The sequence below is a fragment of the Prenolepis imparis genome, unplaced genomic scaffold (assembly GCF_030444845.1).
Source record: "Prenolepis imparis isolate NDT839.2.m4 unplaced genomic scaffold, iyPreImpa1.0 SCAF_1, whole genome shotgun sequence".
Taxonomy (NCBI): Eukaryota; Metazoa; Arthropoda; class Insecta; order Hymenoptera; family Formicidae; genus Prenolepis; species Prenolepis imparis.
The window spans coordinates 1,293,942-1,321,549 of record NW_028141159.1 but is presented as its reverse complement, the minus strand read 5'-3'; the positions used below and the strand labels follow the sequence as shown (position 1 = coordinate 1,321,549).

The 27,608-nt window shown below is 33.8% G+C and overlaps 2 protein-coding genes across 8 annotated transcripts in view; one reads left to right on the top strand and one right to left on the bottom strand.

Annotated features, from left to right (window-relative positions):
- The window catches only part of LOC145941118 (uncharacterized), a 47,607-nt gene extending 44,262 nt beyond the window's left edge, over positions 1-3,345 (bottom strand). Inside the window, exon 1 of the mRNA XM_083047002.1 lies at positions 3,031-3,345. The gene's annotated coding sequence lies outside the window, so the exon portion shown is untranslated. The remainder of the gene's footprint in view (positions 1-3,030) is intronic.
- Positions 3,346-7,835: 4,490 nt separating this feature from the next.
- Sytbeta (Synaptotagmin beta) overlaps positions 7,836-27,608 on the top strand; it is a 32,059-nt gene continuing 12,286 nt past the window's right edge. Inside the window, exons 1-2 of one of the 7 annotated variants that reach the window (XM_083047079.1) lie at positions 7,836-8,229; positions 15,623-15,936. In XM_083047079.1, the coding sequence (XP_082903205.1) occupies positions 15,664-15,936 (273 nt within the window). In that variant the 5' untranslated portion in view covers positions 7,836-8,229; positions 15,623-15,663. Of the gene's footprint in view, positions 8,230-15,622; positions 15,937-22,074; positions 22,296-24,276; positions 24,943-27,608 lie in introns of those variants that run through there. The other 6 variants (XM_083047097.1, XM_083047120.1, XM_083047104.1 and 3 more) reach the window with 6 other exon arrangements.

The window sequence follows — 27,608 nt, the reverse complement described above, 5'->3', positions numbered from 1 at the left end:
TATAAATGTGTGTAAGTAAACATAATAAAATGTAAATAAAGCTTACAAATCGTCGAGATTAATTTTATAAAATAATTCATATTAAAATAAAATAAAATAAAATAAAAGCGTTGAATGAAAAATCTATTGCGTAGGTCAATCTATAATTTGCGGTGGAAATCTACGAATAGATAGAAAAACTAATAATAAACCTACTAAGAATTAGAGAGACTAAAAAAAATGCTCACGTGTAATGTTTTTGAAGTTAAAAATTTCTTTCTCAGAAGCAATCGTTTAAAAAATGTTTAAATCCGCTTTTTTTTCCAAGAATCTTTTATTTCACCTGCAGACACATTTTTGTACTTTTAAAAATCGGGAAATTCATTCTACAGAGAGAAAAAGAGAGAATTAATTCCTCTTATTTTTCTAATTTTATTTTTTCCCGAGAATCTGAGGGAACATATACGCGCACTTTACATCCGGGAATTTCGACGTCAAATATATTTTTCTCTTTCTCTCTCTCAGTTTTAAAATCATTTAGGTCATGCCTCGACAGCGCAGTTAGAGCACTTCATGATGTGGGACGGGGGTATAGATTGTAAAGCGTTCTCGAACGACCCTCCAGCTCCTCTCGTCGATCCTCTGGACACGCGTGTGCGAGATGGGCATGTGAAATAAATAAAAAAAAAAAAAAAAAAAAAAACGCGGTTTTGTGAAATCGGCTTTGTGTGCACTAAATTCGATTCGCATTTGAGATCTAACGGACATGTCGAAAACACGCCTTTGTGATATAATTGTTCCGCGTTGAAATTAGATATTTCGCGATGGGACTTGACATTCTTCGTGTCCTTGAAATGTACTCGTCTCCGTGCAAGTGTGATTGGCGATGAATTAAACGAGTATACACATAAATTTACTTCAGACGTAAATTCAAAATTACATCAAGTTTGAGAGTTTTACCATTTTAATTTCTATATATATTAATTTCCTGTAAATGTAATAAATATATATTTTTATACTGTATATTGCGTTAAGATTATTGTATCAATATAATATACATTATTAAATTTTTTAAATATATATTTAAAAAATATATATAGAAAAAAATAATAAAAATAAATAATAAAAATATAATAAAATAATAAACAATAATAAAAAATATAAAATATTCTATCTATTAATATATTAATAAAATTATCATAATAATTACGTGTTTATATTACATAAAAAAAATTAATTATGCCCTATATACGTAGTCTGGATATTGATGTAACCAAATTATAAATATTTATCCTGCATTATAGCCTTTCTGAGCAGAGACAGACATTTTAGTCAAACAGTAAGCTGAATAATCGCGAGCCTAAGTAAATGACTCATTTTTCATTCCATGTTTTCCATTAATTTTCTCTTTTTACAACAGCCTTGACATATTATAAAAGAATAATGTTGCTTTTTCGTGTCTACGAACATATATTGCTCATTTTTCTATAAAATATCACCGAGTATTATATATCCATCTAATTTCCCTTTCAACTCTCTCTCGCAGAGCCATTTCCATAAATATGAATTAACCGCGGGTTTAACAGGCTCCAATTAGATGGGAAATGAATATCAGTTGAAATCTCAATTAACCTTAACTGATATCTATGGGTTCGCAGGTCACGGCGAGCGACGGTAACTTATATAGACTAAAGAATTAATGATTCGGAAGAGATCGATTTGCATATAAATGCAACGCGCATTTTAAAATATCCCCGGTCCGGTTCGAACAAGCTGCATTACGTATTCAGCGGTTAAAATTTGAAATATGCCGGGGATATATGGCTGATGGAATCTCGCATGAGGGATCCGCGCACATCAGCACCGTGAAAAGGCGCACGTATAATTACCCGGAAATTATGAGAACGGGGCCGCGTACACACGAAGTAATTGAGGGAATATAAAAACCTGAAATTCTCTCTCTCTCTCTCTCTCGTCTCTCATATTTATATAACGGAGAAAACTCTGGGTTTCGCTATATGGGGCTATTGAAATCGAAATGTCGGTGGTAGGATTCGCTAAAAGCGCACGCGACGAGATATCATGAAAGAGATGCAGCAAAAGGTTATACGAAGATTCAAAAAGGAGAAAAAACATACAAAACAAAAAAAAAAGAAAGAAAAGGAATTTGATTATATAGTCACGTCGATATACGCACGCTCTGGTTACCACGAACGAGATCTTGATACACTTTTTCTATTTTTCCATAAATATCGATCCACATTGGATGAGCCATAAACTCGCTATTTCGCGAGACCTGTGTGTGTACTTATCTTTCGGTTCGGCTTCCAAGTTCATTGATCGCGATGAGGGGAGGATTTTGAACGGTGCCGAGATGGAAATAAAACTCGACGTGTGAAAAAAAAAGTAGAGTGGGAAGAGAGGATCACGCGCGAAACGGCTTGATCATAAAAGTGATAAATCGCGTAGCAAGTCGAATATTCCTCGCACGCGCACGCCACAGGTCATATTTATGTCATATTTAATTATAGCCCGCCAAATATCCGGGAAAAATGAATCATCGGAGATGATTTCAAGGTTTTTCCTATTCTCTCTCGAGAGAAATACCTCTCTCGACCGATATTACGAGTCCCCCAAGTTTTCCATCTCCAAACCTATCTAGGGGTGCACCCGACTCACTTCTAGAACGTCTATTTATAACATCATTCTCGATAGCTCGATTGTTCCGGCGAATGCCGTTAAAAGCCAAATATACAAAGCGATGATCAATGATGAACTGGACAGCGATGACCGATGCATCTCGATGAGGCCGCCTCGCGACCCCTCGGCTACGTGCCGGGGTTTTTTAATTACCCTCGTCTTTATCATTAATCAGCCGACCCACGGTGGTACAAGTGTTACAAGCGTGTGCGGCAGGAATAGCAGAGGAAGAGGGTGGCAGAGGAAGTAGAAGAGGAGAGGGGAGAAAGGGAGGAAGAAGAGAGGGAGTGTGTTCGCGAGGGTGAAAAGTGGGCAGACGGCGCAGTCGGCGGAATCAGCAGAATACCACACCTGATCAATTAAGCTGCTAATCGCACCGAGATGACTACTCGCCGCTATCATTCGTCCAGATTGTCCTCAACTATCTCGCGTACCGGGATCCCGACTGCGTGTCCTGCTCGTCCTCCGGCGTCATCGTCGTCCCTCCGTCCTTGGCTTATCCTCCGGTTTTCCAAGTTTCTCGGAAGACGATCGACGAGTCCGACCTTCCTTTTCGCCTTGAGAAGGTTCGTCCGTCCGTCTGTCTTTCTCGAGGGAGGCGACCAAACGAGCACGAGTAGAAAGCTCGGCGACGACGAGCACGCGAGCTTGCGCGAACCTCGCACCTCGCACGACTAACCGAGGCCTGGAATCGGGGCTTGCCCGCCACCCTTGCTGGCAAATGCTGAAGAGCGGCGCCACGAGCGAGAAACTACCCCCTGTCTTCCCCTTTCTACGCTATATAGGGGAAGAGGAAACTGCGCCGCGCCGGCGATATATATCGGGTGGCGCAGAGCACCTAAAGATACTCCAAAGGGAGAACTCTCTTAGGGTTTAATCGCGCGCGGTCTTAAAAAAAAGGCAAACTCCGACCGAGAGAGATCTTTGCACGTTCTTTTCGCGGTGTATTAAAAGTAATTATATATAGCAACCGCCGTGAATGAAGACTAGAGTTTTTCGTTTGGTATTTTAAACGCGTGACATTTTCACCCGCACTTATGTCAATAGCGTTTTCTTGCGCCAATAGCGTCTTCTTTTCTAATGTTCGCGAGGAGGTACTTTCTCTCCGTTCTCGGCATTTATATTTACAACTATTGTCGAAGACGCACGCAAGTCGTGCGATAAATGTCAGATGTCAAAATGTGATCCGAGAAGCATTATATTAATTATCATCGAATTTCTTAGAAGATGAGACAAAATTGTGAGAATGAAATTCTCTTACGACGAATAAACGTAGTTTCAAGATATATCACGAGTATTGGAGAATAGTCTTAAAATATCAAAATATCGACGTCTGTCAAAAAGTCTTGCCAAACACGTACTGCGTATAAATTTAACTTTGTCTCCAGCAATACATATGATCTTTAATCGGAATATCAAATTATCTATGATACCAGTATACTATATATAATACTCATTGTACGTTTATATGTATATTAATAAGTTTTATAGTAACATGTTTTAAATATATAGTTTATATAATATTTTAAAATATGACTAAAAAGAGTATAATTTTTCTCAAAATTAATAAGTAAAGACAAAAACTAACAAGTTTTTTATCGGAATTTTAAAATGTGTCAGAAAAATTCTGTGATCCTCTTTAAAATTAATTTAAATTCTTTAAATATTTTTAATTTAAAATTATAACTTGTCACTCTCGATTTATTATTTATCGATATAGATGTAATTTATTTATATTTAAAAATATTCTGCTCTGCTTTTTTAGATATCTTTTTCGATTGCAAAATTTAATTATCATAATACAAATTATTGTAATACGATATAGATGTGTCCTCAAATTTCACCCTATCATAGATTATATATTCATGTTACATTTCTTTTTTATATGGGATTCAATTTGTATTCGATCTGTTATCCGTATTGTTATCGAACCGCGTCCATTCTTACTGCGGATTTCCCTGCGCCACATTCTTCTTTCCCTCAACTCGCGGCGATAGGAGGGTTCGTGATTTCTTTTTCTCGTGTCTTTCTTTGTGGAGCAACCACCTGTAACTCCTTCGAGACAGACATTTCAAGCTGTATGCATCTCCGTCCTCGTTTAACCACGCTCAATCGTTGCGTTATCCTTCATGTCGTCACATTCTTCGCATAGATCGACAATCTTATACATGAAAGGATAATTTATCTATTCCCCATATATTTTTAATTGCCCGATTAATTATTTAAATTAACGTTAAAAATTATACAGACGGAAGAAAAAATTGCTGCCTCTCTATCAATTGCATCATTGCGTTTTAGTATCTGTCAAAATTTACATCTACCTTTTACGAATTTTTTCCTTCAAAAATTAGGCGCAACAATTTTTTTATTTTCGACGAATTGTCTTGTTTAATCAAATATATATGTATATAATTTCAATGAATTCAATAATTTCTATATAAATTGATGAGCAAATGCAAAAAAGACATTCTTTCTACACCCTTTAAATTTACGACAGGACGGAGAGCTGACTAAAAATTTATAATACAGATACCTTTAATCAGAGATATAAATCTTTCTGTTTTATAATATTAAAATAATGTAGGAAGCAATATGAGAAAAACATCAGCTGTCGGGGGAAATAATTCAACGAAAGATAAATGTATTTTATGTTACTCGCCATTCGTAAAATAGGAAGTGACGCCTTTATCGACATCTGAGAAAATAGAAAACCGCGTTAACTTGACGGGAATTAAACAGTGACGCAAAACACACGCATATGGCGATGATATACAATTGATATATGTATATTGTGCACCTATAATTTATAAAAATAATTCATAAAAATCGAAAAATTTTCAATAAAATTTGTTCTACACGTAATGTAGCGCGATGTAAAACGCAGCCATTAATCACACATTTTTGCATATATAATGTATATAATTTTATTTGAAATATTCGTTGCTTTATATTCATCAAATATAATTTTCATATTGCTTTTTCCAAGAAAATGTCAATTTGCAATTTAAATTTTGCAATCACAGCCATCATCGATATATTCGCGCGACAATAAGTACAAATAAGAAATAAGATCAAAAATAAGAAATAAGAGAAGAAAATTTAGATACGTTGTTTTTATTGTGAATGAGAATATTTCTTATTTATATATTAGACTTATATTGCCGTAAATATATCGGTGATTTCTACTTGCAAAAAGCTCTATTTATCAAGAGAAAAACATCGTTAATCAAGATAGAAAGTATCACTGGTTGAAATATATATTTTTTCATTTGGAAAGAGTCTTCCAAGATTTTCCTTTTAAAAGCGCCGACTTTTATTAATTCTCTTTAAAACGGAACTCTTATTGGAGAGAAAAATGAATCTTTTACATCAACTCGATAACTTCATTATCTTTCCCATGCTTCATATCGCACAAAAAAGCTCTTTCTTTTTTTTAAATAGTTTAGATTTAAGGCTCCTGGGTGCTCACCGCGGCCATATTGGATTGTGACGTCAGAGGCGAGAAAGCACACGCTGAAAATTCTTAGATGCCATTTTTTAATGAAAAGATATTTCGATTAAACAGCACTTCAGATGGCTTTAGCACACTCTTAAAAACCCCCGAAAACTATCCTTTTCCCTTTATAATCAATCAACATCTGTAAAATGATCGAGATATCAGACTTTGACATGCGGAATGACTGCGCATGTGCAAAGACCAGACGGACTGGGCTTCATAATATAACATTTTACAGCTGTTCATTGATTATAAAGGGAAAAGGATAGTTTTCGGGGTTTTTTAAGAGTGTGCTAAAGCTATCTGAAGTGCTGTTTCATCGAAATATTTTTTTATTTCGAAATGGCATCTAAGAAACTTTAGCGTGTGTTTTCTCGCCTCTCACATCACGATTTCGACAAGCTTTTTGTCTTCTGTGTCACGTTCCCATACTTTCAGTAGTTATACTTTTAAAAGAAGTCGAACGTCGCAGTTGCATGCAAATGTGAGTTTTTAGTTATTCATGCGAAAACTTTAATATTCCTATCAATAACAAGATTTTATATTTTTATTTCGTATTTTTATATTATTATTTTTGTTTCGTATTATATGTTATATTTTCGGGCTTATATTAAAGCTTAAAAAGGTTTCGCGTAATATATATCTTTGATCATCTAACCAATCTAAATATATGATAACGTGTCACTGGTGGAAAATTTCCGTGCAGTAAAAAGAAATATTACATTTCGTTTCATTATTTCGCCTTTTGCTCGAGTAAAAAATTAATAAAATGATAAAAGAGTAGTGTCTTGCTTTTTGGAACGCGTATGCTTTGAAACATGATTCTTCTATCATTCTACCAATTTTTCTGATTTGTGTAATTTTGCTTCAAATTGTTAACTTTTCTTCAATTATGCATTAAATCATGCATTTTATATAAAAATCATATTTTTTTAATACTATATGTCACAGCATTATATAGTTTAACATTTCAATGTTAAATCAATACAAACGAGAAAGAAAAAGAGAAAAAGAGAGAGAAAGAGAGAGAGATAACATAATATTATACAGATAACATAATATTATTCTCAGTGAAAATATGTAGCAAGAACTGGAATACTCGCTTTATTGCATGTTTGTCTGGAAAACGATTCAAGTATATCGATAAAAGGGGTGACAAAGTGCGCGCGGTTGTTGATCATTACTGATAAGGAGCTAGCTGATTAGGCTGAGCTGATTAAGGTTTCTGTAATAAAAGCTGAATATCAGCAAAATATGTGGGCGGCCTTGTCACCTGACATTTCTCTATGCTCTTTCGCGTGCCTTGTGTGTCTTCTTATATCTCGCTCCCTATATGTGTACACTCCGTTTCGCGTTTCAAACATCTCCCGTTCGCGATCAGCGAGTTATATAGGCTTTCCTTTATCCGATCCTTCTATGTCAACCGACCATCCAACCTTGTCTCTGTACGGTCTCTACTTTTTGTCTACTTTATCCCTTTCCTCTTGTTCCCCTCTGTCTCTTTCCCTTGCTTTCCCTTTTTCTCTCGCTCTGTTGTACATATATATCTCTCGCGCGCTCTCTCTATCTCCCTCTTTTTCTCTCTCCCACCCTTTATCTCCCCAAGAACGTATCTGATACCCCGCTAGAGAAGTTCAGTCGTTGACGCGCTGTGAAACCAGCAACAACATCAGATTGGATTTTATTAACAATTATAAAAAAAAAACGAATATAATATCGAGAAATTTGACCGATCTTGCCGTTTCTTATGTGTGACTCTTATGTCCATCACAATTGACTATTGTTTCGGCATGAATTAACGTTGCATAAGAGGCAGTGAGAACTGGAATCGATATTTCGTAAATAGTGTTGAAACTTGCAAAAGATAAATAATCGGATTATCTGACAATCCAATTGCGTTACGAGTCCGGGCGGACCATATCGTCGATTTATCTACTGAACTGGCGGACTCTATTCGCCGCTTCTCTACTGAAACTCTCTGACTACAACAGGATCTTCTAGTTATCGTCTTCGACGAATTCGCCTACGGATTTTCTCTCGCCTTTCGCACAAAGGTAAGAAAATATTATTACGGTAATATTATTATTAAATTTTGGTATTTATACGTCATTTTTTATCAAACATTTTTAATTTTAATTTTCTCTCTTTAAACTTTAATTAGATTTTGTTTCTCTCTATTTAATAACATTTCTCTCTATTAACATAACATTTTTTTATAACTCTATATATAATGTAATAAAAATATATCTTTTGTGTAATAGATTACAAAAAATATATTTTTTATATAATTTGATATAGTAGAGATTTTTTTTTAAATTGTACTTATATATTTTATAAATTTAAATTATTTAAAAAATTACTTTATTCTTTTATAGAGAAAGAAATATACAAAATTTCTCGTTTCTTTAAAACAATACAATGGTCATACAAGCCAATAATGTGGTCAAATCGGTGAAATCGATCGTTCAATTTATTGAAAGGTCAGACAACTGGAGGGTATATGTGTGTGAGATTTCGATAACGCAACCATATCATGAAAATTTTTGCGACTATAGATAACGTGTGACCCGTTTGTCGAATATTCAGTATAAACGATCGTTTACAAGAGACGTGAAATCAAGCGGATTATATCTACAATTATAGGAAAATCATTCAATGTTGGTTTTTTTTTTTAACTGTGATCCGTTCAAAGCGTCTGACTTGTCAAATGCAATATTCACACAATATTAATATTACATTTAAAAAAAATGTATGTATCAATCGCCTATGTTTTTATATTTTTAAAATGTTTCATAAAATTGTGTAATTAAACATATAGATTTTCATTCTCTATCGCATGGTGCTAAGCAAATCCGATGCTTTTGTAACACCCTGTATAATCATTTTAATATTATTAATGTTAATCAATATTCTTTAAAAATTGCAATATTATTATTTTATTTTTATACTTTAATAAATGCAAAATTTTTTGTTTTAAAAATACTTTACATTAATCAAAATGTACTCAATGATATCATAATGTATTGTTGTAAAATTTATATTTAATTTTCTCCCAAAAATTATATTTTTGTTGAATAGTTCAGTGGTGAAAACAATAAAATAATAAATCGGCAACATTATCATCGTAATGAAAATTATAACTCCGTATTTTATACAAAAAAAATATGTGAAAAACATTTGTTTGCGAGATTTCGCAAGAAAGTCATAAACAGAAAACATTAGAATTTGTTACAATGATATATTGCGAAGTGACTGTCAGTTACACAGGCCGTTTATCCTTTTCACCAGATGGAAGAATAGAAAGACAATCTTTTTCCCAAAGTATCGTATTATATCAATCTACGATTTGTAAACGATATATAATTTGTCACCACAAATTCGACATTTCTAAAATTAATTATACGAATGCAAAGATTCAAAAAATCGAAAAGTTTGAAGCGTAGAAGAAATAATATCTTTTTTTGCGTTTAAAGAGATAAAAATAAAAAATTTAATAACTTGTAATACTTTATATAATACAGAGAGTTGTAAGTTTGTGAGAACACACGAGTCGCATAAACAAATTGCATTGTCCGATGCAAGATACTGCGTCAAGAATAAATTGAAAAGAAGTAATTTTCTTTACGTCTCCGTTGAAGATGACACAGCCGGGATTAACTAGACACGAAAAAATGAACATTTGCCAAACAGAAAGAGAGACAAAGAGAGAGGGAGAGATAACTAATCATTAGGGCAACCAAAATATGTTAGAGCATATTTTTTTAAATTTGATTAATAAAGAAATAGATTACATATAAATTTATTTCGGAAGAAACTATGCATTTTAAACCCTATATGTAACAGCATATTTTTGCATATTTTAGTCGTAAGTACTTATTTTTGCATATTTTAGCTATAAGTGCATATATTTTTGCTTATTTTACTTTTTATATTTTTTTATTTTACTTACTGTGCAGATTGAAGTTGTAACATATGCTATGGAAGCAATTAATAATGTAAACGGCGAGACAGCGAATTTTATTAAGAAAAAATGTGCAAACGTTATTGCGAAGAATAGTGGATTTACTGTTTTAAAGGAACTTTCAGCACGATTGATTGGAAAATCTGATAATACGGATACTACAAAAACGGACAAGTACAGCGTTCAAGAAACCTTGGCATTTAAATGTGCACCTATAATTTCTGTTGATGTCAAACGAAGTTTTTCAATGTATAAAAATGTTCTGCGAGCAAATAGGCAAAGCTTTTTGTTTGAAAACTTAAGTGAAATGTTTATTATTTACTGTAATCAAAATATAAATTAAAAGAGTTAAACTTTTGACTTTAATATGACTATGCGTTAATTTAAATGTATGTGCTTTGTGTTTTTTTATAAATTCAATGGAATTAATTAATAAATCTAAAAATAAGAATATATACAATGTAAACAATTTTTCATTAAGTTTATTTTAATTTTAATTTAAATTGTAATTTTTTAAGAGCATATTTCTCTGTTTTTAGAGTATTTTTTTTAATTTTATGGAGCATATTTTAAGCGCTTAAAACAAGATTTTCACAGCTTATTTTTGGTTGCCCTACTAATCATGTACGTCAATTTATGATTTTTCAAAAAATGTAAGATAAAGATGTGAAATATTTTAAATTATTACATATAATATATATTCTTGTACAATAATTTTTATGATAATGTAGTCACGACGCTGATATATCATTTTATAACTGTCATCTGTGAATTATTTAACAAAATATATTATATATATATATTTATTTATTTAAATGTAATTTTAGGGGAAAAATAAATTAAATATAAATTTTATAACATACAATAATATATGATAATATTATTGAATACATTTTTCTTCATACAAAAAACTTTCTATTTCATTATAAAGTATAAAAATTAAAATAATATATATTCAAGACATTACGATTAATATTTGCAGATGACAATACAATAGAATAATCGGATTTTTTTTTGTTATTGTATCCCGTTAGTTTTTAGCTGGGAATATCCGGGGTTACATTGTCATACATTGCATGTACGTATTGTCGCATTGAGGCATGATTCCATTGTACGACATGAAACACGCGCGTACAATAGCGTCACACATACGGCGCGATAAAATCCTATACGTACGAGATTATGACTTCAAGTCGCGTATCCTTGTTATTTTCTGTCAAATAATGTTTTAATTTTCTTTGTAAAAAGAATGATATCGCAACAATAAATTTCACATTTTTGCTGGAAATATTTTTAAGGGAATATATATAAATTGACCTGAACGCCGAGTTAAAATAATTGATTCTCTGCAACGACCTTTTAACGAAGCTACATGTCTCCGGGTGAGTTATTACGGATAATCATCGTGTTAATCTACTTGAGGACCTTAATGACATGATTTGGTCGAAAAGACGGGGATAAAATCCGCGACGACGGAAAATTATACTAATAGGATTAATTACCGCCTGCAAATTTTCCCTTAATTATAACTTTGACTTTTCATTCTACTCATTATTTGTTGAAAATCTCACGTTGTAATATATAACTCGGAAAATTCGCCTGTTAACAGAATATATGAAATATTCAGGTGCATAAAATAAATATAAAAATTATAAAATTTAAATGACAATGTCATCGATATGCGAAAAAAAGATTAATTTTATATCAGCTGTCTTATTTGAGTCAATCGGGTGCAATCAAACGCATTTATGCATTCTTTACGTTATGTTCTCGTGCACTGATATTCCTGTGTATTATGATATTTTCCGTTCTCTCTCTTTCTCTCACTCTCGACGCAGCTGACAATGGATCGATTACTAAATTAACGACCGTCCAATACTTCCGCATATTATACCTTTGTTATCCGGATATAAAATATTAATCGCTTTCGCAATTCTTCAGTAATACGTCTTTCGACATTAATAATTAATTAGCACTGAAAATTCATTAAAACTTTTTTTAATCTCAAACTTTTCGCTCATTCCTTTCTGAGCCGTTTAACACTAAAAAAATTTTTATTAACTTGACTAAATCATTCAACCAAATATTATTTTGTTAACTGAATATATAAAAATATTTAAATTAAATATAACATACTAAATCTAACAAAATATATATTTGACTTAAATACTAATATATGTTCAATTAAACAAAATAGTAATTTAGTTGAACGGTTTAGTCAAGTTAATAAATTTTTTTTCAGTGCATAAGAACGGCTTTATCGACTCTATATATATATGATATAAAAGAAACATCGAGATTGTTGCCGCATTTAATAATTCTTCCTAATTTTCGTTTATATAATTTCATGATAGATATATTATACATTTCTCTCATTAAAATTCAAATATTTGCAACGTGTGTTTAGTCCAAACAACTTTGAATTCTCCATTGATGAGAAAACTTTATTTTATTTGCATGTAAAAGAGGTTTGTACTCTTTACGCTTTTCCCCCGTTAATTGCTTCTTCGTATATAAACCAATTTTTTGTCAAGGTATAGTCGAGGTATAACTCTCGCGAGAACAATTTAGATTGCAAAGAGATAAATCTGTTCCAGAATTTAAATTTCCAGAGTCGCTCACGATGCAACACATTCTCACCCTTGTGTCACCGAATAATCCGAGACAGTCGCAATTTGCGCAACTTGCTGGTACCAGGCAACCGGTACTCACTACGTAGTTGTTTACTCAGAAGCTTACTCATTATTATTCAAGAATCGCAGTCGACGATGTTACCAGTCACGCCTACGCGCCCGTTGCCAAGGTTGTAGAAAATCCGTGTAAAACCCGAGAAAGGATATACCGTAATAAGAATATTGAGCGAATATTTCGATAAAAAATTATCATTTAAAGTTGCTGATTTCATTTCACGCATCCGAGAATCGCACACTGTAAAAAAAAATTTGTTAACTTGACTAAACCGTTCAACTAAACATCCCCCCTCGAAACCCTACAACTTTTGTAGGAAACATTTTTCGATTTAACACAGTGTTTCTGACAATGAGATATTTGAGTGGGTCCTTTAAAATGGGACACCTGGTATATTCACACACTCGTGTATATATACTTTTCGTTTATTCTGCATAATTGCGAAACGAGATGGTCCAACTGCTAATTTTGAAATAATACCCACGATCGCGTTATTAATTGGATTTGGCAAGTTTCTAATAAAGAGCAACGTGCACTCGATCGGTGCACAGCTGATCCGATTACGTTATCGCGCTTCTACGATTACAAACTCCGCTAATAACTTTGCGTGAATAACTTTGCCAATCTCCAGGCAAAATATACATAATTGAAGCTGAAATCCGTAATTACATATCCATAAGACATATGTCGCAAGAATAGAGGCTGCGTGAGACGCGTTGTATTACAGATGTTACGGTATGTAAATACTACATTAGTGTTTACGTCGATGTAACGCAATGACTAAATAGCTTGAAGCAAATTCGGAATTGCTTTCGACAAATATCCCATTTAGTACGCATTTAATGTCACGTATATAATTTCCCTCAGGAACATCCGTCCTGTGGGAAAGCATTATATCTTCGGAGGCAACAATTAGAAGTATCCTATCCTATCACGCGAATTAGATATTAATGGAACAAGTTGAATGGACAGGTATATTATATTATTCGCGAAACAAAACAACGACGACTGACTTGAGTCAATCTTACCGCACTTTCTCGCGAGTTTCCTCGCAAAACAATCTTGAAAGAAATATTAAGTTTGTCGCGTAACTTTTATTCGACGTCGAGATAATGGCACAACTTTAGAGACTGCTCTTGCATTCGATGGATATTTTTTCGACATCGTGGCTTGATATCACGTCTACCTATGCGCAAAAAAATTCTACGATACAATTGAAAAAATAAATATTAAATAATCGCGCGTATATAAGTTTTATAACTTTTAATCTCTTGTTGAATTTAATGTTATATTAAATAACATTGAAGAAATCTTTAGAAAAACTTACAAGGGACATGTCACAACTGTCCGGAATCTTTTTGATTCTTCTTCAAATATGTTGTTAAATACACAAATCTAAAAGACACGTATTTTTTTATATGTGCGGATATTGAGTTTTAAGGGGTGAAACACCCCTTTAAAGAAAAACGGTATTTTTCTTTAGGATCGAATATCTGGTAAACTATAAGAGGTAGAAAAAAAAGACGTACAACAAATTTTAATGGCTTGAAGAGTACTTTAAAGTTATATGAACAAAATTTTTTTATTTTTATTTTTTTTTAAATACCCCACCACTTAATTTATTTTTTCAAAATTATATATTTTTATATATATATTTTAAAACTCAATATCCGCACATATAAAAAAATACGTGTCTTTTAGATTTGTGTATTTAACAACATATTTAAAGAAGAATCAAATCGGTTCCGGATCGTTGTGACATGTCCCTTGTTAGTGAGATTTTTTTATCTTTGCAAAAGTAAGTAAAACTTTCGCAATTTGCTGCTACTAAGGAAGCGTGAAACTTCGGTAAAGAGAAAGAAACCGCTTATTGCGAGCGAGTGGATATGACGTTGATATGACACCGCTTGCAGTGCAAGGAAAGATAATTCATTATCCACACGGATTAATTGTATGAATCGCGTGAGATGTTATAACAAAGGATATAACAGACAGTGACGACTGATCGTCTTTAATTAAAATGGTCTCGTATCCGAAATTTCTGTGCGTTTGATGATTCTCACGTCGAGTCCAATTCACTTCTTACGATCTTTTCTATCTCCCACAGTTTCCGCTCTTTCAATTTAGAAATTAACCCGACAACGAGCTCACCATCGTCGACATCGATTTCACTCACAATTCACGATAACACGATTATCGATAATTTCTCATTAGAACCACAAGTTCAATTAAGCAATGCGGAATAGTCTGTGCCCGTCGCATAATTTGCTCCAATAAATATTGCCTGTCTCTGTCTACGTCGGTCTTTTAATAATGTACTCTCGCGCGATTGTGTAAAAATAATATTCGTAATATCGGAAATTGGAAAATAAATTAGTTCATTTTAAAGAATTTTTTCAGATTATTGTGACAGATCTTGTACATCAGATTATATTTTTTACGATACATATCGCAATACAAAATCAAAATTCCACGCATTCACGTAGTTCGTTTTCTAGAAACGACAGAGATCCAAGAAAGATCTAAAAGACTATTAAGGTATCTATTTATTCTAAATCCGTTCTTATATTTAAGATTGTTTCAAGTCTCAGATGGTCTTGAGCCAATGAAATGCAACATCTTAAGACTATACTTGAGGGTATCTTAAATAAGAGAACGTATTATCAATAGACTTAAAAGGCTTTGAAAAATTAATAGACGCCCTTTGTACATCTGCGTCATTTATACGCGCGTTTATTTCTGATCAAGATTTCCGAACGACAGAACGACACGCGAACATACAATTATTTCTTTTACAGATCGAGCGACGAGTGTCGGACCGAGATATACGGATGGAATAATGGTTTCGTCCGCGATATTCGGAGCAGCCGCCGGCACGGGATTAGCCCTAGTGGTGGCGATGACGATCGTAGTTTACCGTTACTACGCCATGAAGCGGAAAGGAAAGTGGAGCTGGAACGATCTGGATCGCTGGCCGGATCCGCCGCGCATCAGCAACAACAACGACGAGCATCAGCCCCGTCATCAACATCACTGTCACGCACCAACGGCGTCCCACGTGCTCGACTGCTGGCGGAAGCCGCAAAAGAGTTACTACGCTGTGCAAATCGCGGTTAGTATCTAGTCATTGATTTGACATTATTTAGCCACGTGACTGTCCCGTAATACTCCATCCATTGAAAGTCCTTTTTCTAATGAAAAACTCTAAAGAATTTGCGGCCAAACCTCCCCCTTTTTTTCACCATTTCCAAATGAACTAAATAATGACTTAAATGAAAGTTTATGACTAGTAGATTAATCCTTAGAAATATTACGTTGATGCGAGCAAAAGTTCCAAAGAAATAAGCAAAAAATTTGTTAGCGAAAGATGATGACACTTAAATTACTTATAAATCGAACAAAAATAACACTCGAACTTTTCACTAAAATATGCTTGTTCAAGCAAATGCTTTTTACGGTCAATAGTATTTAAGCAGCGGTTAGTATCTAATTATTGATTTGACATTATTTAGCCACGTGACTGTTCATAATAATTAATCCTTTTTCTAATGGAAAATTCTAAAGAATATGTGACCAAGTCTCCATAGAAAAATTTCCCCTTTTTTCATCATCTCCAAATAAGCTAAATAATGATTTAAATGAAAGTTTATGAGACTAGTAGATTAACGCTTAGAAATATTACGTCGAGGCGAGCAAACATTCCAAAGAAATAAGATGCAAAAAATTCGTTAGCAACAGACAACATTTAAAATTACTACAAATCGAACAAAAATAACGACAAATAAATATTCGAATTTTTCACTAAAATGTGCTTGTCCAAGCAAATTCTATGCTTCTAATATTAAAAGTTCTATTTCTTTTTTTGTTGTAATTTTAAATATCACCTGTTAAATCTGCTGTTAACAGCTTTTGAATCGCTTATTTCTGTAGAACGTTTATTTGTCTCAATATAATATTTTGCTTCCTCATAGAGGAAGCTTTGTTTTCGTGAAAAAATGTTTTTTTCGGATTTCTATGCCAATGTGTTTAGAATGTTCCAAAACATCGAAAAATCACATTTTTACAAAATGTCTGTATGTATGTATGTATGTATGTATCCATCTACGGATTTTTCAAACGTCCATAACTTAAGAACTGCTTGAGCTACAGCGCTTTAATTTTGCACACAAGTAAAGTAGCACAACACTTTTATTTACTGTAATTTTTAGAAAAATTCATAAAGTGTTTTAGATTTTAATCCAATTTTAATTTTTTTAAAAAATGGCGTGATTTCTCTAACTTCCGTAAATTTTGAGATATCGGGTTAAATTTTTTTATACAAACAGATTATCATTAAAGGTTGGTTGGTATTGAATTTGGCTTAAATCGGCTAAGTGGTTCTTTTTTTATAAAATTTTGAATTTTTTAAAAAAAGGGTGTGATTGCTCTAATTTCCGTAAATTTTGAGATATCGGTTTAAATTTTTTTACATGAATAGATTATCATTAAAGGTTGGTTGGTATTGAATTTGACGAAAATCGGTAAAGGGATTTATTTTTTATGAAATTTTAAATTTTTCAAAAAATGAAAATTTTACGAAAGAAACAAATGAAAGGAACATACAAAAGGAAGTACATACATACACACATATATATACGTGACAAAAAATGTTATTTTATATGAAACAAGTGTGCAAATTGGAAACTTGCACATTGCTTCCTCACCATTCTATTTCGCTCATTAAGCTTCCTCTATGAGGAAGCCAAAATTGAAAAACTAGCTTGCTCATAGAGAAAGATTAATGAGCGAAATAGAATGGTGAGGAAGCCATGTGCAAGTTTCCAATTTGCACACTTTAGAGTTAATCTACTAGTCATAAACTCTTTCATTTAAGTCAACATTTAGCTCAATTAAAGGTGGTGAAAAAAGGGAAAAACTCTTGGCCGCACTCTTTCACAAGACGCGTTTTATTATGACAAGAAAGAGAGAGCGAGCGTAAACAAACTTTTAAGAATAAAAAGGAAATAATAGAAAATATTACGTGAAATGTTTGTAATAAAAAGTGCGCTTTGAGTACACAATAAATAGCTATTTTCACTCAATTACGTAACATTTTTCCTTCTTAAAGATCAATAATTTCTTCTATTATCAGTCTTCGATTCCCCCGCCTTTCTTCATTTTTGTTAATTAGAGATATCTTTAAAGGTGTGTTGCAGATTTTTAATATAAATTAATATAAATACTATACTTTGTAGCCTTGAAATTCTTTCAAGTTTAAATATGTATTTTTTAATACATAGATACCAGCTGGCAAGAAATGTTGTTCACAATGCTTGCCAGTAACTCGTCGTCGGTATTTATACAGTCGCCTCTATGTCGGTAGAATATGAACAAAGGTCGGTAAAGCGTTTCTGTTTAAAGCCGAAAGCTGGTAAGATATTCGAAATTCTGCTGTGCTTGATCCTGCGCAGAATCCTGCTACGTTTATCAGTCAGGATAAATTTTATTCGGTGCCTTATGTCGGCAAAATCATAATTTCCCGTGTCCAAAAAACACCCCAACCATCGATACAATTTTTGAAAAATAAGATTATATCAATAAAAGACAACTAACAATTAATATTCGCGCCAACAATTGATATTCCTGTTTATTGGATGACAATAGCATAGATTATTTCCGTCAACATTATATAAAATATATTAAAATATTTCTTTTTCATTCGTGAACTCTTTTTGACAAATTAATAATCAATGTCCTATAATGGCGAAATAGTTTCTATATTTTAATTAAACTATATCGAGGCAAGTGTGAATCCATTTTATTTTCTTGTAAAAATGTAGCATTACATTTTTTAATATTAAAATATTTAATATTAAAATGCTGTTGAACGTTTTTTAAAATTACTTTTGTAATTCTCCAACATTGATACACAAGTTTAAGACGCGGAAAATAGAAAAATCAATTATGTATTTTCAAGCTGATTAATTCAACGAATTTTGATAGTCGTATATATCTATTGCAGGAAGAGCTTAATACATTATTCTCAATACACAAGATTTTATTTTAAGCACCTTGTATTTGTGTGCAATAAGTATATACGTCGTCCATAAGAGAGGAAACAATCCTCTTATTGCCTTCTTTATATGTTCTTACGGAAATGGATACGACGTAAACAGATCGATCTAACAGCCGAACTTAATTGATGTGACCTATATTTTTCCTTATATTTTTAATTATTTTTTTTTCCCATATATTTTTAATTATTTTTTTTTTCTTCGAGCGACCTATTTTTTGAACAAAGTTCACGCCGCAGGAACAAACGATCGGACTTGCTATTGCAAACAAATTATGCATTATACATTTACGTTGGAGTTTAATGGAAACGAAATATCGTTCTTATCGTAAACGAGAACGATGTTATAAACAAGATGGAAATGGGATTAGTAAGTTTGTTATTTCTCCGTTTATCATATTTCCGCGCACACGCATATAACAGTAAAGAGCCTTCTGCTCCGAACCAGAACATTGAATCTAGAATTTCGATCGATACAGCGTCTATAAGCGCGACAGATATCGCATTTTGCGAGTGATACGAACTTACAACGCGATAGTAACGTCACGATGGCGGATGGATTTCCCTGTTATATAACAGAATATTTTATATATATAAATTATATATTATACATATTATAATAACATATTATATATATTATATATATAATATATATATTATATATATAATATATATATTATATATATAATATATATATAATATATATATATATGTGTATATATATATATATATATTGTGCTTGATCTGTCTTTGATTTATCTCACTCTCCTCGTCATTTATAACTTATTTATTATTTCGAGTTTCCATCGTTATTCTGACGTCAGACGATTGATACTTGAGCGATATATAAATAAAAACGTTAACGTGGAAAATGAATCTATTTTTAAAAATATTTCTGCTTCTTGTGTTTGCTAAATATATCATAGCCAAGTTATATAATAGTTGCATAAATAATAACGAATAAGTATAAGTGGCATAATAAGAGAAGTAAATTTGCTTGATCCTTAGTGCATATTTAATATGTGTAATTAAAAGTTCGATGTGTATTTTTTTCGTATGACGCAATACATATAGTCCCATATATTTTAAAAATTTGGAAAATTTGAAGAATATCAAGTTTAAAAAACTGTGGGGAAAATTAAACCCCTAGATTAATTTCCTCAAAATTTTTGAAAAAGTCAGCGAAACATTGTTGTTTGCAAATCCCGTCGATTCATTTTTCTTCCGCATAAAACGTTCGATTTTCTAACTTTTCGTTTAAATCAATTTGCAAAATTGTGAACTCCCATTTTGTGCAAAGTGCATTGAAAGCATACAGTAATTAGATTAATGTACCGTATATATTCCAACGTTATCCCGAAGATGCGAGATTGCTTAGCTCCACCGAGACTTAGGGGATATTCTTAAATTTGAATATCGCCATCATTAAACAAGCAATCTCATTTCATTGAGGAAGCATTTTCAATGAAAGAATTGACGTATATCACGCAATTATAATATAACGACGTTTTATTAACGAACGAATTTTTATAAAAGGGAAAAGAAGCTCTTTCTCTTTCTCTGAAAATAAATGTTCTTCCCGGCGATGTTATTTAAATCAACAAAATAGTAATATAAATTCATCGTCCAAATGTCATTATATTCACGAGAAAAATAATTCCAAAAAAAAAAAAAAAAAAAAAAAACAATTCGTTCACAATTGTAATAATGTAGTTTGCGTGCTCTTGCTTACTTATACCCATTGCCGTGATCGTAGAGAGGTTGAAAAATATAGGTATTGATGAAGAGAGAGGAAGCGAGAGAGAAAAAGGAAGAGCGAGAAAAAAAAAGAGAGAGAAAGGAAATAGCAGCGTGCACTTTTAAAGTTTTATTGTACCGATCTATAATGCAGACTGTGTCCTCGTATAACGGAGAATTCCTATACTGTATACAGATAGAAGGATTGTACAGTTCAAGAACGGATGTGAGATCTTTATATAACGTGTGTAGGAAATTTCGCAAATCTCCTTGAATAAAAGAGCATCGCTCTTATTCTAATCCTTCGCCGGTTAAAATAGTACATTCAAATTAATATCTAATTAATATATTCTGAGCGATAATGTCCTGATTAAAATCATGATTAATTCATATGACTTATATTAATGTCGCCAACTATTACGGAATTATCTCCGCGATTCAATCTGGTTTAATGTCTAGACGCGTATAGTTATGAAGATTATTATTAAAGCGCCTTAGAGCAAATTGAACTACGACAGCTTTTCAGCTAATTCGGTTAGATTTCAGAGCAAAACTTGATCAGAAATTTAATAACAGAAATGTTTAATCGTTGAAAGCGAGCAGTTCCGAAATTCCTAAACGAGAATCTGAAATTAGTACGCGACGCAACTTCTGAGAATCCTACGTTAAATTGTCCTTCGTTCGCCATTAAGTGTTCGCTGGCTAAATGTTAATCTCCTCGCAAAGTCTCGGGAACAAATAAGTACCATGTTGCGTGTCGCGTTGTTGTTTAGTTTCAGAAACGATATAAAATAGAGAGAAAGAGAGAGCTTCGAGAGTATACACACGTGTAACTATATGCAATTAAAAAGCAATAAGATCTTATCTATATCCTATACTCTTCAGAATCCAATCGTAGAATCAAGTTTTTCATATTACATGGGGAAAGAAGAATATTAGCTACCGCAGCTAAATTTTAGGTGTAATATAAGGTGTGATATATAGGGACACCAGAAATTTAGCTCTACGGTAGCTAATTTTCTTTTTTATACGCACATGACATCTCCTCGCATTTTTCCTTCGAATAACAATTCGACCTTTATATTTAACCCTCCCAACATTGACGTAATGTACACCGATGTACCGTCCAAGTAAGCACGCTGAGAGACGAAAGTGGAACTACTTCCCCGCTTCGAAATCGCTCGCGTCCCTGAGGTGTAACCTGTTGCGGCGCACGCACCGTCCTCTGTCTCTCTTCCACCCTTGTGGCCGATATCCATTTTCTCTTCAGCTATCCGCCAGTCAAGGGTCTCTCTCTCTGTCTCACTCTCTCCCCCTCCCTCTCTCTCTCTCTCTCTCTCTCTTTCTCTCTACCCCTCGGTGGCGACCGCCCACCACCACCAACCGTCAGCTACCCTCGGCGGCGAATCACCGTTTTCTGGTGGTGCACGACGAGCCCTGGCTCCGCGATATACGAAGTCAGTCGGGCTGGCCCAGTATCGCGGTACGGTGATACCCGGTGATACACGTCCGGAAATCCGCGTCGCCGTCATAATCGACGTCACCGCGAACGAGATCACGAAAGTTGACGACACTTTCGTACATCGGTGAAAGAGAGAGAGAGAGAGTAAGTGGGCAATTAATTTTGATTGGCCACCAAACCTCACGATCGAACGCGTCGCCATCGCTGGTATATATCGGACGTAGGCTGTAATTAATTATCGTCGTGTAATGAGAATCCTCCCCCTCTTTCCCGCTCCCGAAGCTGACCGCTCGCTGTTACTACTCGGACGACCGACGACGAATCGGGTCAGCGTAGCGTTTTAAGTAGTTGTAACCCGTGACAGTTCAGACAGTCCTCTCCTCGACGAAGAGGGAGAGAGAGAGAGAGAGAGAGAACGTTGACGTAAAATTAATCGGATCGGACTACGGTTGGAGTAATGAGTCGCGGTCGCGCATAACCGCTGAACCGTAATGAAATCAGCAACCCCGCTGTGTGTTTGAGCTTCGTGCATGATTAACGGAGGGCGGCGACTTGCCGAAGAGCGAAGCTACGAAATTTCGTGTCGCGTCGAATTCGCCAATTTATAGTTTTTCCCAGAGAAAGTAGGGCAAAAGCGCGCACGGTCGCAATCGCGACGAAAGGACCGTCGTATAGGTCCTTGAGGGACCGAGGCTGATTAAGGTAGCGTAATTTCGACGAGAACTTGGCGGTACACACGTCAATCACGGAATAAATATCGATCTCAGCTCGAATACTAAGAATCGGCACTGCCTCTATTCCTTCTCTTCCTTCGCGATGTTTATCGAAACGCGATCTAGCGTGTTTTTCTTATCGCTAAGTACTTCGTAATGAGCCTCGTGATGTACACATCGCGTTATAAAAAAATCAAGATAGCGCAAGATAACTAATGACGTTAATGATATCTCATAATGGCGCATGAAAAAAAAGAAAAGTAAAGTAGAAACAGGTCCGGAGGTGTATTTAGTTAAATGTCAGCAGCTCTAGACATGACGTGGCGCCTTTTGCATACAAACATTCGAGACGTGTCCGCTATTCGTCAAGTCTCTCCCCCTCCATCGTCGAGTTAGATCTTTTCTGTTCTACTTAAACCAGCTACATCGTGCAAAAATTACAAGTTGTGTAAAAAAAATGGACACTCGTCCGTTCAAAAGCTAACAGTTAGATTTCCAGTAAAATAATCCGGTAAATTTTTTCTTCAACTATCGTAACAGCGATAATAATTCGCTTATAAATTGTGTTAAAAAATCAAAGTAATTTCGGAAAATTGAATTTTGCGTCACAACCCCGATACCCCGTTCGTCTCATTTAACTTTAATCGGTTTAATCAATTAAGAAATATTTACCTAGTTTCGATACAATACATGTCGTTCGATTTTATATTGCACGAAGTGTTTGTATATGTATATCGAGCATTAACGCATTGTGCATTACATTGTTTGCATTTTCTCATTCATTAGCTAAACGATTCATTATGTAAACAGGGCGAAATGGAAAAGAATGTTTAATAATATAAATTCCTCGAAAATTCCCGCTCTGATTCGATAAGAGAGAGGAATACGAAATTACACGTCGCGAAAATAAGTATTATCTCGATTAGCAGAGATAGTGCAGATGTGTTGCCAGGGCAGGGGTATAGCCGGATCGTGTAAAGACGAGACGAGATAACTAATGGACCACGGACCCCGATATCGCGGCGCGATTGATTGATTTAAGCGAGAGCGAATTACGCCCTAGGCAACGGCAAACGCGTGTTTACTTCAAACGGGCACGTAATTAATATCGCAGGCTTTATTGACAGGTTATATTCATGTAACAATAATAAAACGGAAACTATCTCCGCGGTTATATCGGTAATATTATCCATTGCGCGTGAAATGAGAGAGATATTTAAATACTAACGGAATTAAAATCGCGCCAAACTTGACGATAATAATTAATCAATTCCGATAATTAATTACTTCTTCTTCTCTTTACACATTCAACGACGTTCTTCTTCAAGTTGGTCCATTCTGAATTTCTATTCAGAATTTCACGGGGATGTTTATAATATATTTATATTATCATGATCAAAAAGCCTTTTTTTTATGATAAAAGCCTCTACTAAAGAACTTTAAAATTTAGAAAGCTTTATACTATATTATTATAATAATATTTTAAAGCTTAAAGTTTACCGCTGTTAATTATTAAGAGCGACTTGTGTCGCAATTGCTATTCCATCGCATCGAGTTTGGATCCTGCTTCGAAATGGCGTTCGAGAGAGAAAACTACTCTTCAACTTGACGTGAACACGTAAACTTTTACATTCGCGCGAAATTGATTGTCAAAGTAGTCGAAGAACTAAGAACACGAGTGGCGTTCGACGTCGGACGTCCGAGCTAAAGTTTTCCAGATTATTTATAGGTGGCAAAAAGCGGTCGCGATTTCTTTCCTCTCCCCCTCGATCAAGATTCTCGCGAGGGCGAAAGAAACAAGTAACGAACTCTAAAAAGAAAGAAGAAAAAAAAGAACTGTGAACCCCTCGACGCGGCGCAACTCGAACTCTCGGGACGGTTGTTTTGCACACGTTCGTCAAAGTGCCGGACAAATTGTCGGAGGTGCTGGGCGATGTTCTGGAGCTATGCGGCGGCGGAGGCGGAAGCGGAAGCGCCGCGACTTCCGGGGACAAAGGCATGTCGGGCAACGCGTCGAGCGCGGCCACTAAGATCGGCGCAGTGACAGGAGTGGCGATAATCAGGGGTAGATGGGCCCAAAGGGGCGCGAGGCCGCACCTATCTTCCGTCGCAAACACCGATAGTGCCGACAGTACGACTTCGACCAGTTCGGAGGTACGGTGATTACATTCCAGAACCGTGCATGAGAGAGAGAGAGAAAGAGAGAGAAATGTCAAATATACGTAACTTAATATTCTGTATTTTAAATTAAATTCTTTTCCAGGATATAGTTCTTTATATTTTTCATTTTGCATATGAAATATATTTTTATAATATTTTGTCCAGCCTATTTATATATGAATAATCTTAAAATCTTTATTTTTTTTTAAATAATGACTTCCTTGAAACTTCTATTATAAAAAAATTTTAAATCTATTTTTTTATAATATAAGTTTCAAGGAAGTCATTATTTAAAAAAAAATAAAGATTTTAAGATTATTCATATATAAATAGGCTGGACAAAATATTATAAAAATATATTTCATATGCAAAATGAAAAATATAAAGAACTATATCCTGGAAAAGAATTTAATTCATACATCATGTATATATTGCTTTAAGAAATTTATATAATCTATTTTTGTACTATATTATTTTTTATATAATTTTCTTACTATAACACTGTTCAACCAAAAATGACTTCTTTTTCGAATATCGGAACGAGACTAGTTGTTTCTTATAGTTTTTTGGACGCTCAACACGAATCTGGTTTCCAAATTGCTCCGTCACGTCACAATTTTGAGAAATTTGCAATTAAAGTTGCAAAAAGGGCTATTTTCACGAACTTTGTCATATTATAACATAGCTACAATATGTGACGTGCTGGAGAAGTTTTCTTGCGATCAAAATAAAGTATATTGTTAGGACTTTCAACCCTCAAAAGGAACCCTCGGTGTCGATTATGGTTAATAAAATATTTATGGTTAAATATGCGGTGCGGAAGCAGAGTCATAACTCGTCATTAACGATGTATCAAGTAGCTTTTAAGTATGTTTATTTAAACTTGAGGTTTTTTTAGATTAGAATTGTCAAATTTAAAATGATGAACTCAATATGACAAAACTTAAAAAATGTTTAAATTGTAATCTAAACATTTTTTAACATATTAAGTTCTCCACTTTGAATTTGATAATTTTGACATTGGATTCGTATTCAGCGACCTAAAAAACCTTAAGTTTAAATAAACATACTTAAAAGCTACTTGGTAAATCGTTAATGATGAGTTAACAGCTAACTTCCGTAATACACCTCATATTTAACCATCGATACTTTATTGACAATAATTGATACCAAAAATTCCTTTTGAGAGAGTCAAAAATCCCAACAATATACTTTATTTTAATTGCAAGAAAACTTTTCCAGCACGTCACACATTGTAGCTACAATATGACAAAGTTGGTAAAAATTGCCCTTTTTTGCAACTTTAATTGCGAATTTCTCAAAATTGTGAGCAATTTGAAAATCAGATTTGTGTTCAGCGTCCAAAAAACTATAAGAAACTTTAAGAGACTAGTCTCGTTTCGGTGTTTTTCTTTTCTTGAACAGTGTAATAATTATATTTAATGATTAAAAAATCCACGTTATATAAGATTCTGAAAGCAATTGCGTAACTATGAAAATAAGATACGACTTAAATTCAATTAAAGTATTTCTTTCTTTGACCAATTCCCCCCAAAAAGAAAACGATTAAAAAATCTAAAAAAGTTTAAAAGAATAGTCTGAAAGATCGGGCTGTTTTTTAACGGAATTTTTAAGAGATCTATCCTCCTCGAGAGGGTAAATGTTTATGGAAAAGTATTGGATCATTCGCGGAAAGATGCTTTAGACGCGAATGCGAAAGTGCTATGCAGTTTCATTACCTCGGCTACGATCTGGATACACTTGTTGCGCGCATTCTGGCATGGTCGTTTCTCTTTGTTACGCGTGTGACTTTTGACGTTTCCTTGCGTGTCGCGGCGAGTTAATGTCGAGTACGTGTGCGACTAATCTCCCTGATGAATCTAATCACACGATTCCACTCCAGCTTTCAATCAACGCTACCTTTTCGTTATTTCAAGTTGACTCGCACGCAACTTTAGCGATATACCAGTATTTCGAAAATATATTCGTAGGACTTGTGAAAAATTATAAAACCAAAACTTATACTTCCCCGAAGCGAAAGTTACTTAACTTTACGTAACTTTATCAGCCTCGCTCACGCAAGTGAATCACTATGAGCGAATTGAATTTTGGCTGTAAAAATCCACAGCGTCGTTATAGGAACGTTCGCTTACTAATAGGATATAGGATTCCTTTCTAGATGACTGATTGCGCCATCGTAGCAATTAATTGAATGAGAATTAAATCAATCGCCGGGGCATCGTCCATCGTTACCCGATAATAAACAAACTAGAAACTAATCGTACCATAAAAAAAATCATCGAGAACATTATTAATTTAATAACGCACGAAAGAGTATTGTTTTTGTATTCTAAATTTAATTCCCCTTTTTTTTAAATTATTTCAGATAATCTTTCTAGCACACTTGCGCGAGAATTCAATGTATGCAAATTTGTTTAAAAGTTTGATTTAATTCACCGATGTCCAAACAAACAAGTTATGAATTCTTAAAAATAATTTGATATTTACAAAACTTAAAGAAGACAAAAATAATATACGATTCGATTAAATTACTTTACAGTATAATTATGGAATTTTAATCATGAGATAGTTAAAAAAAAAGCGTATATAATCGACTGATGCCCCCATTACCGCTACAGAAATATTATAAAATAAATCAT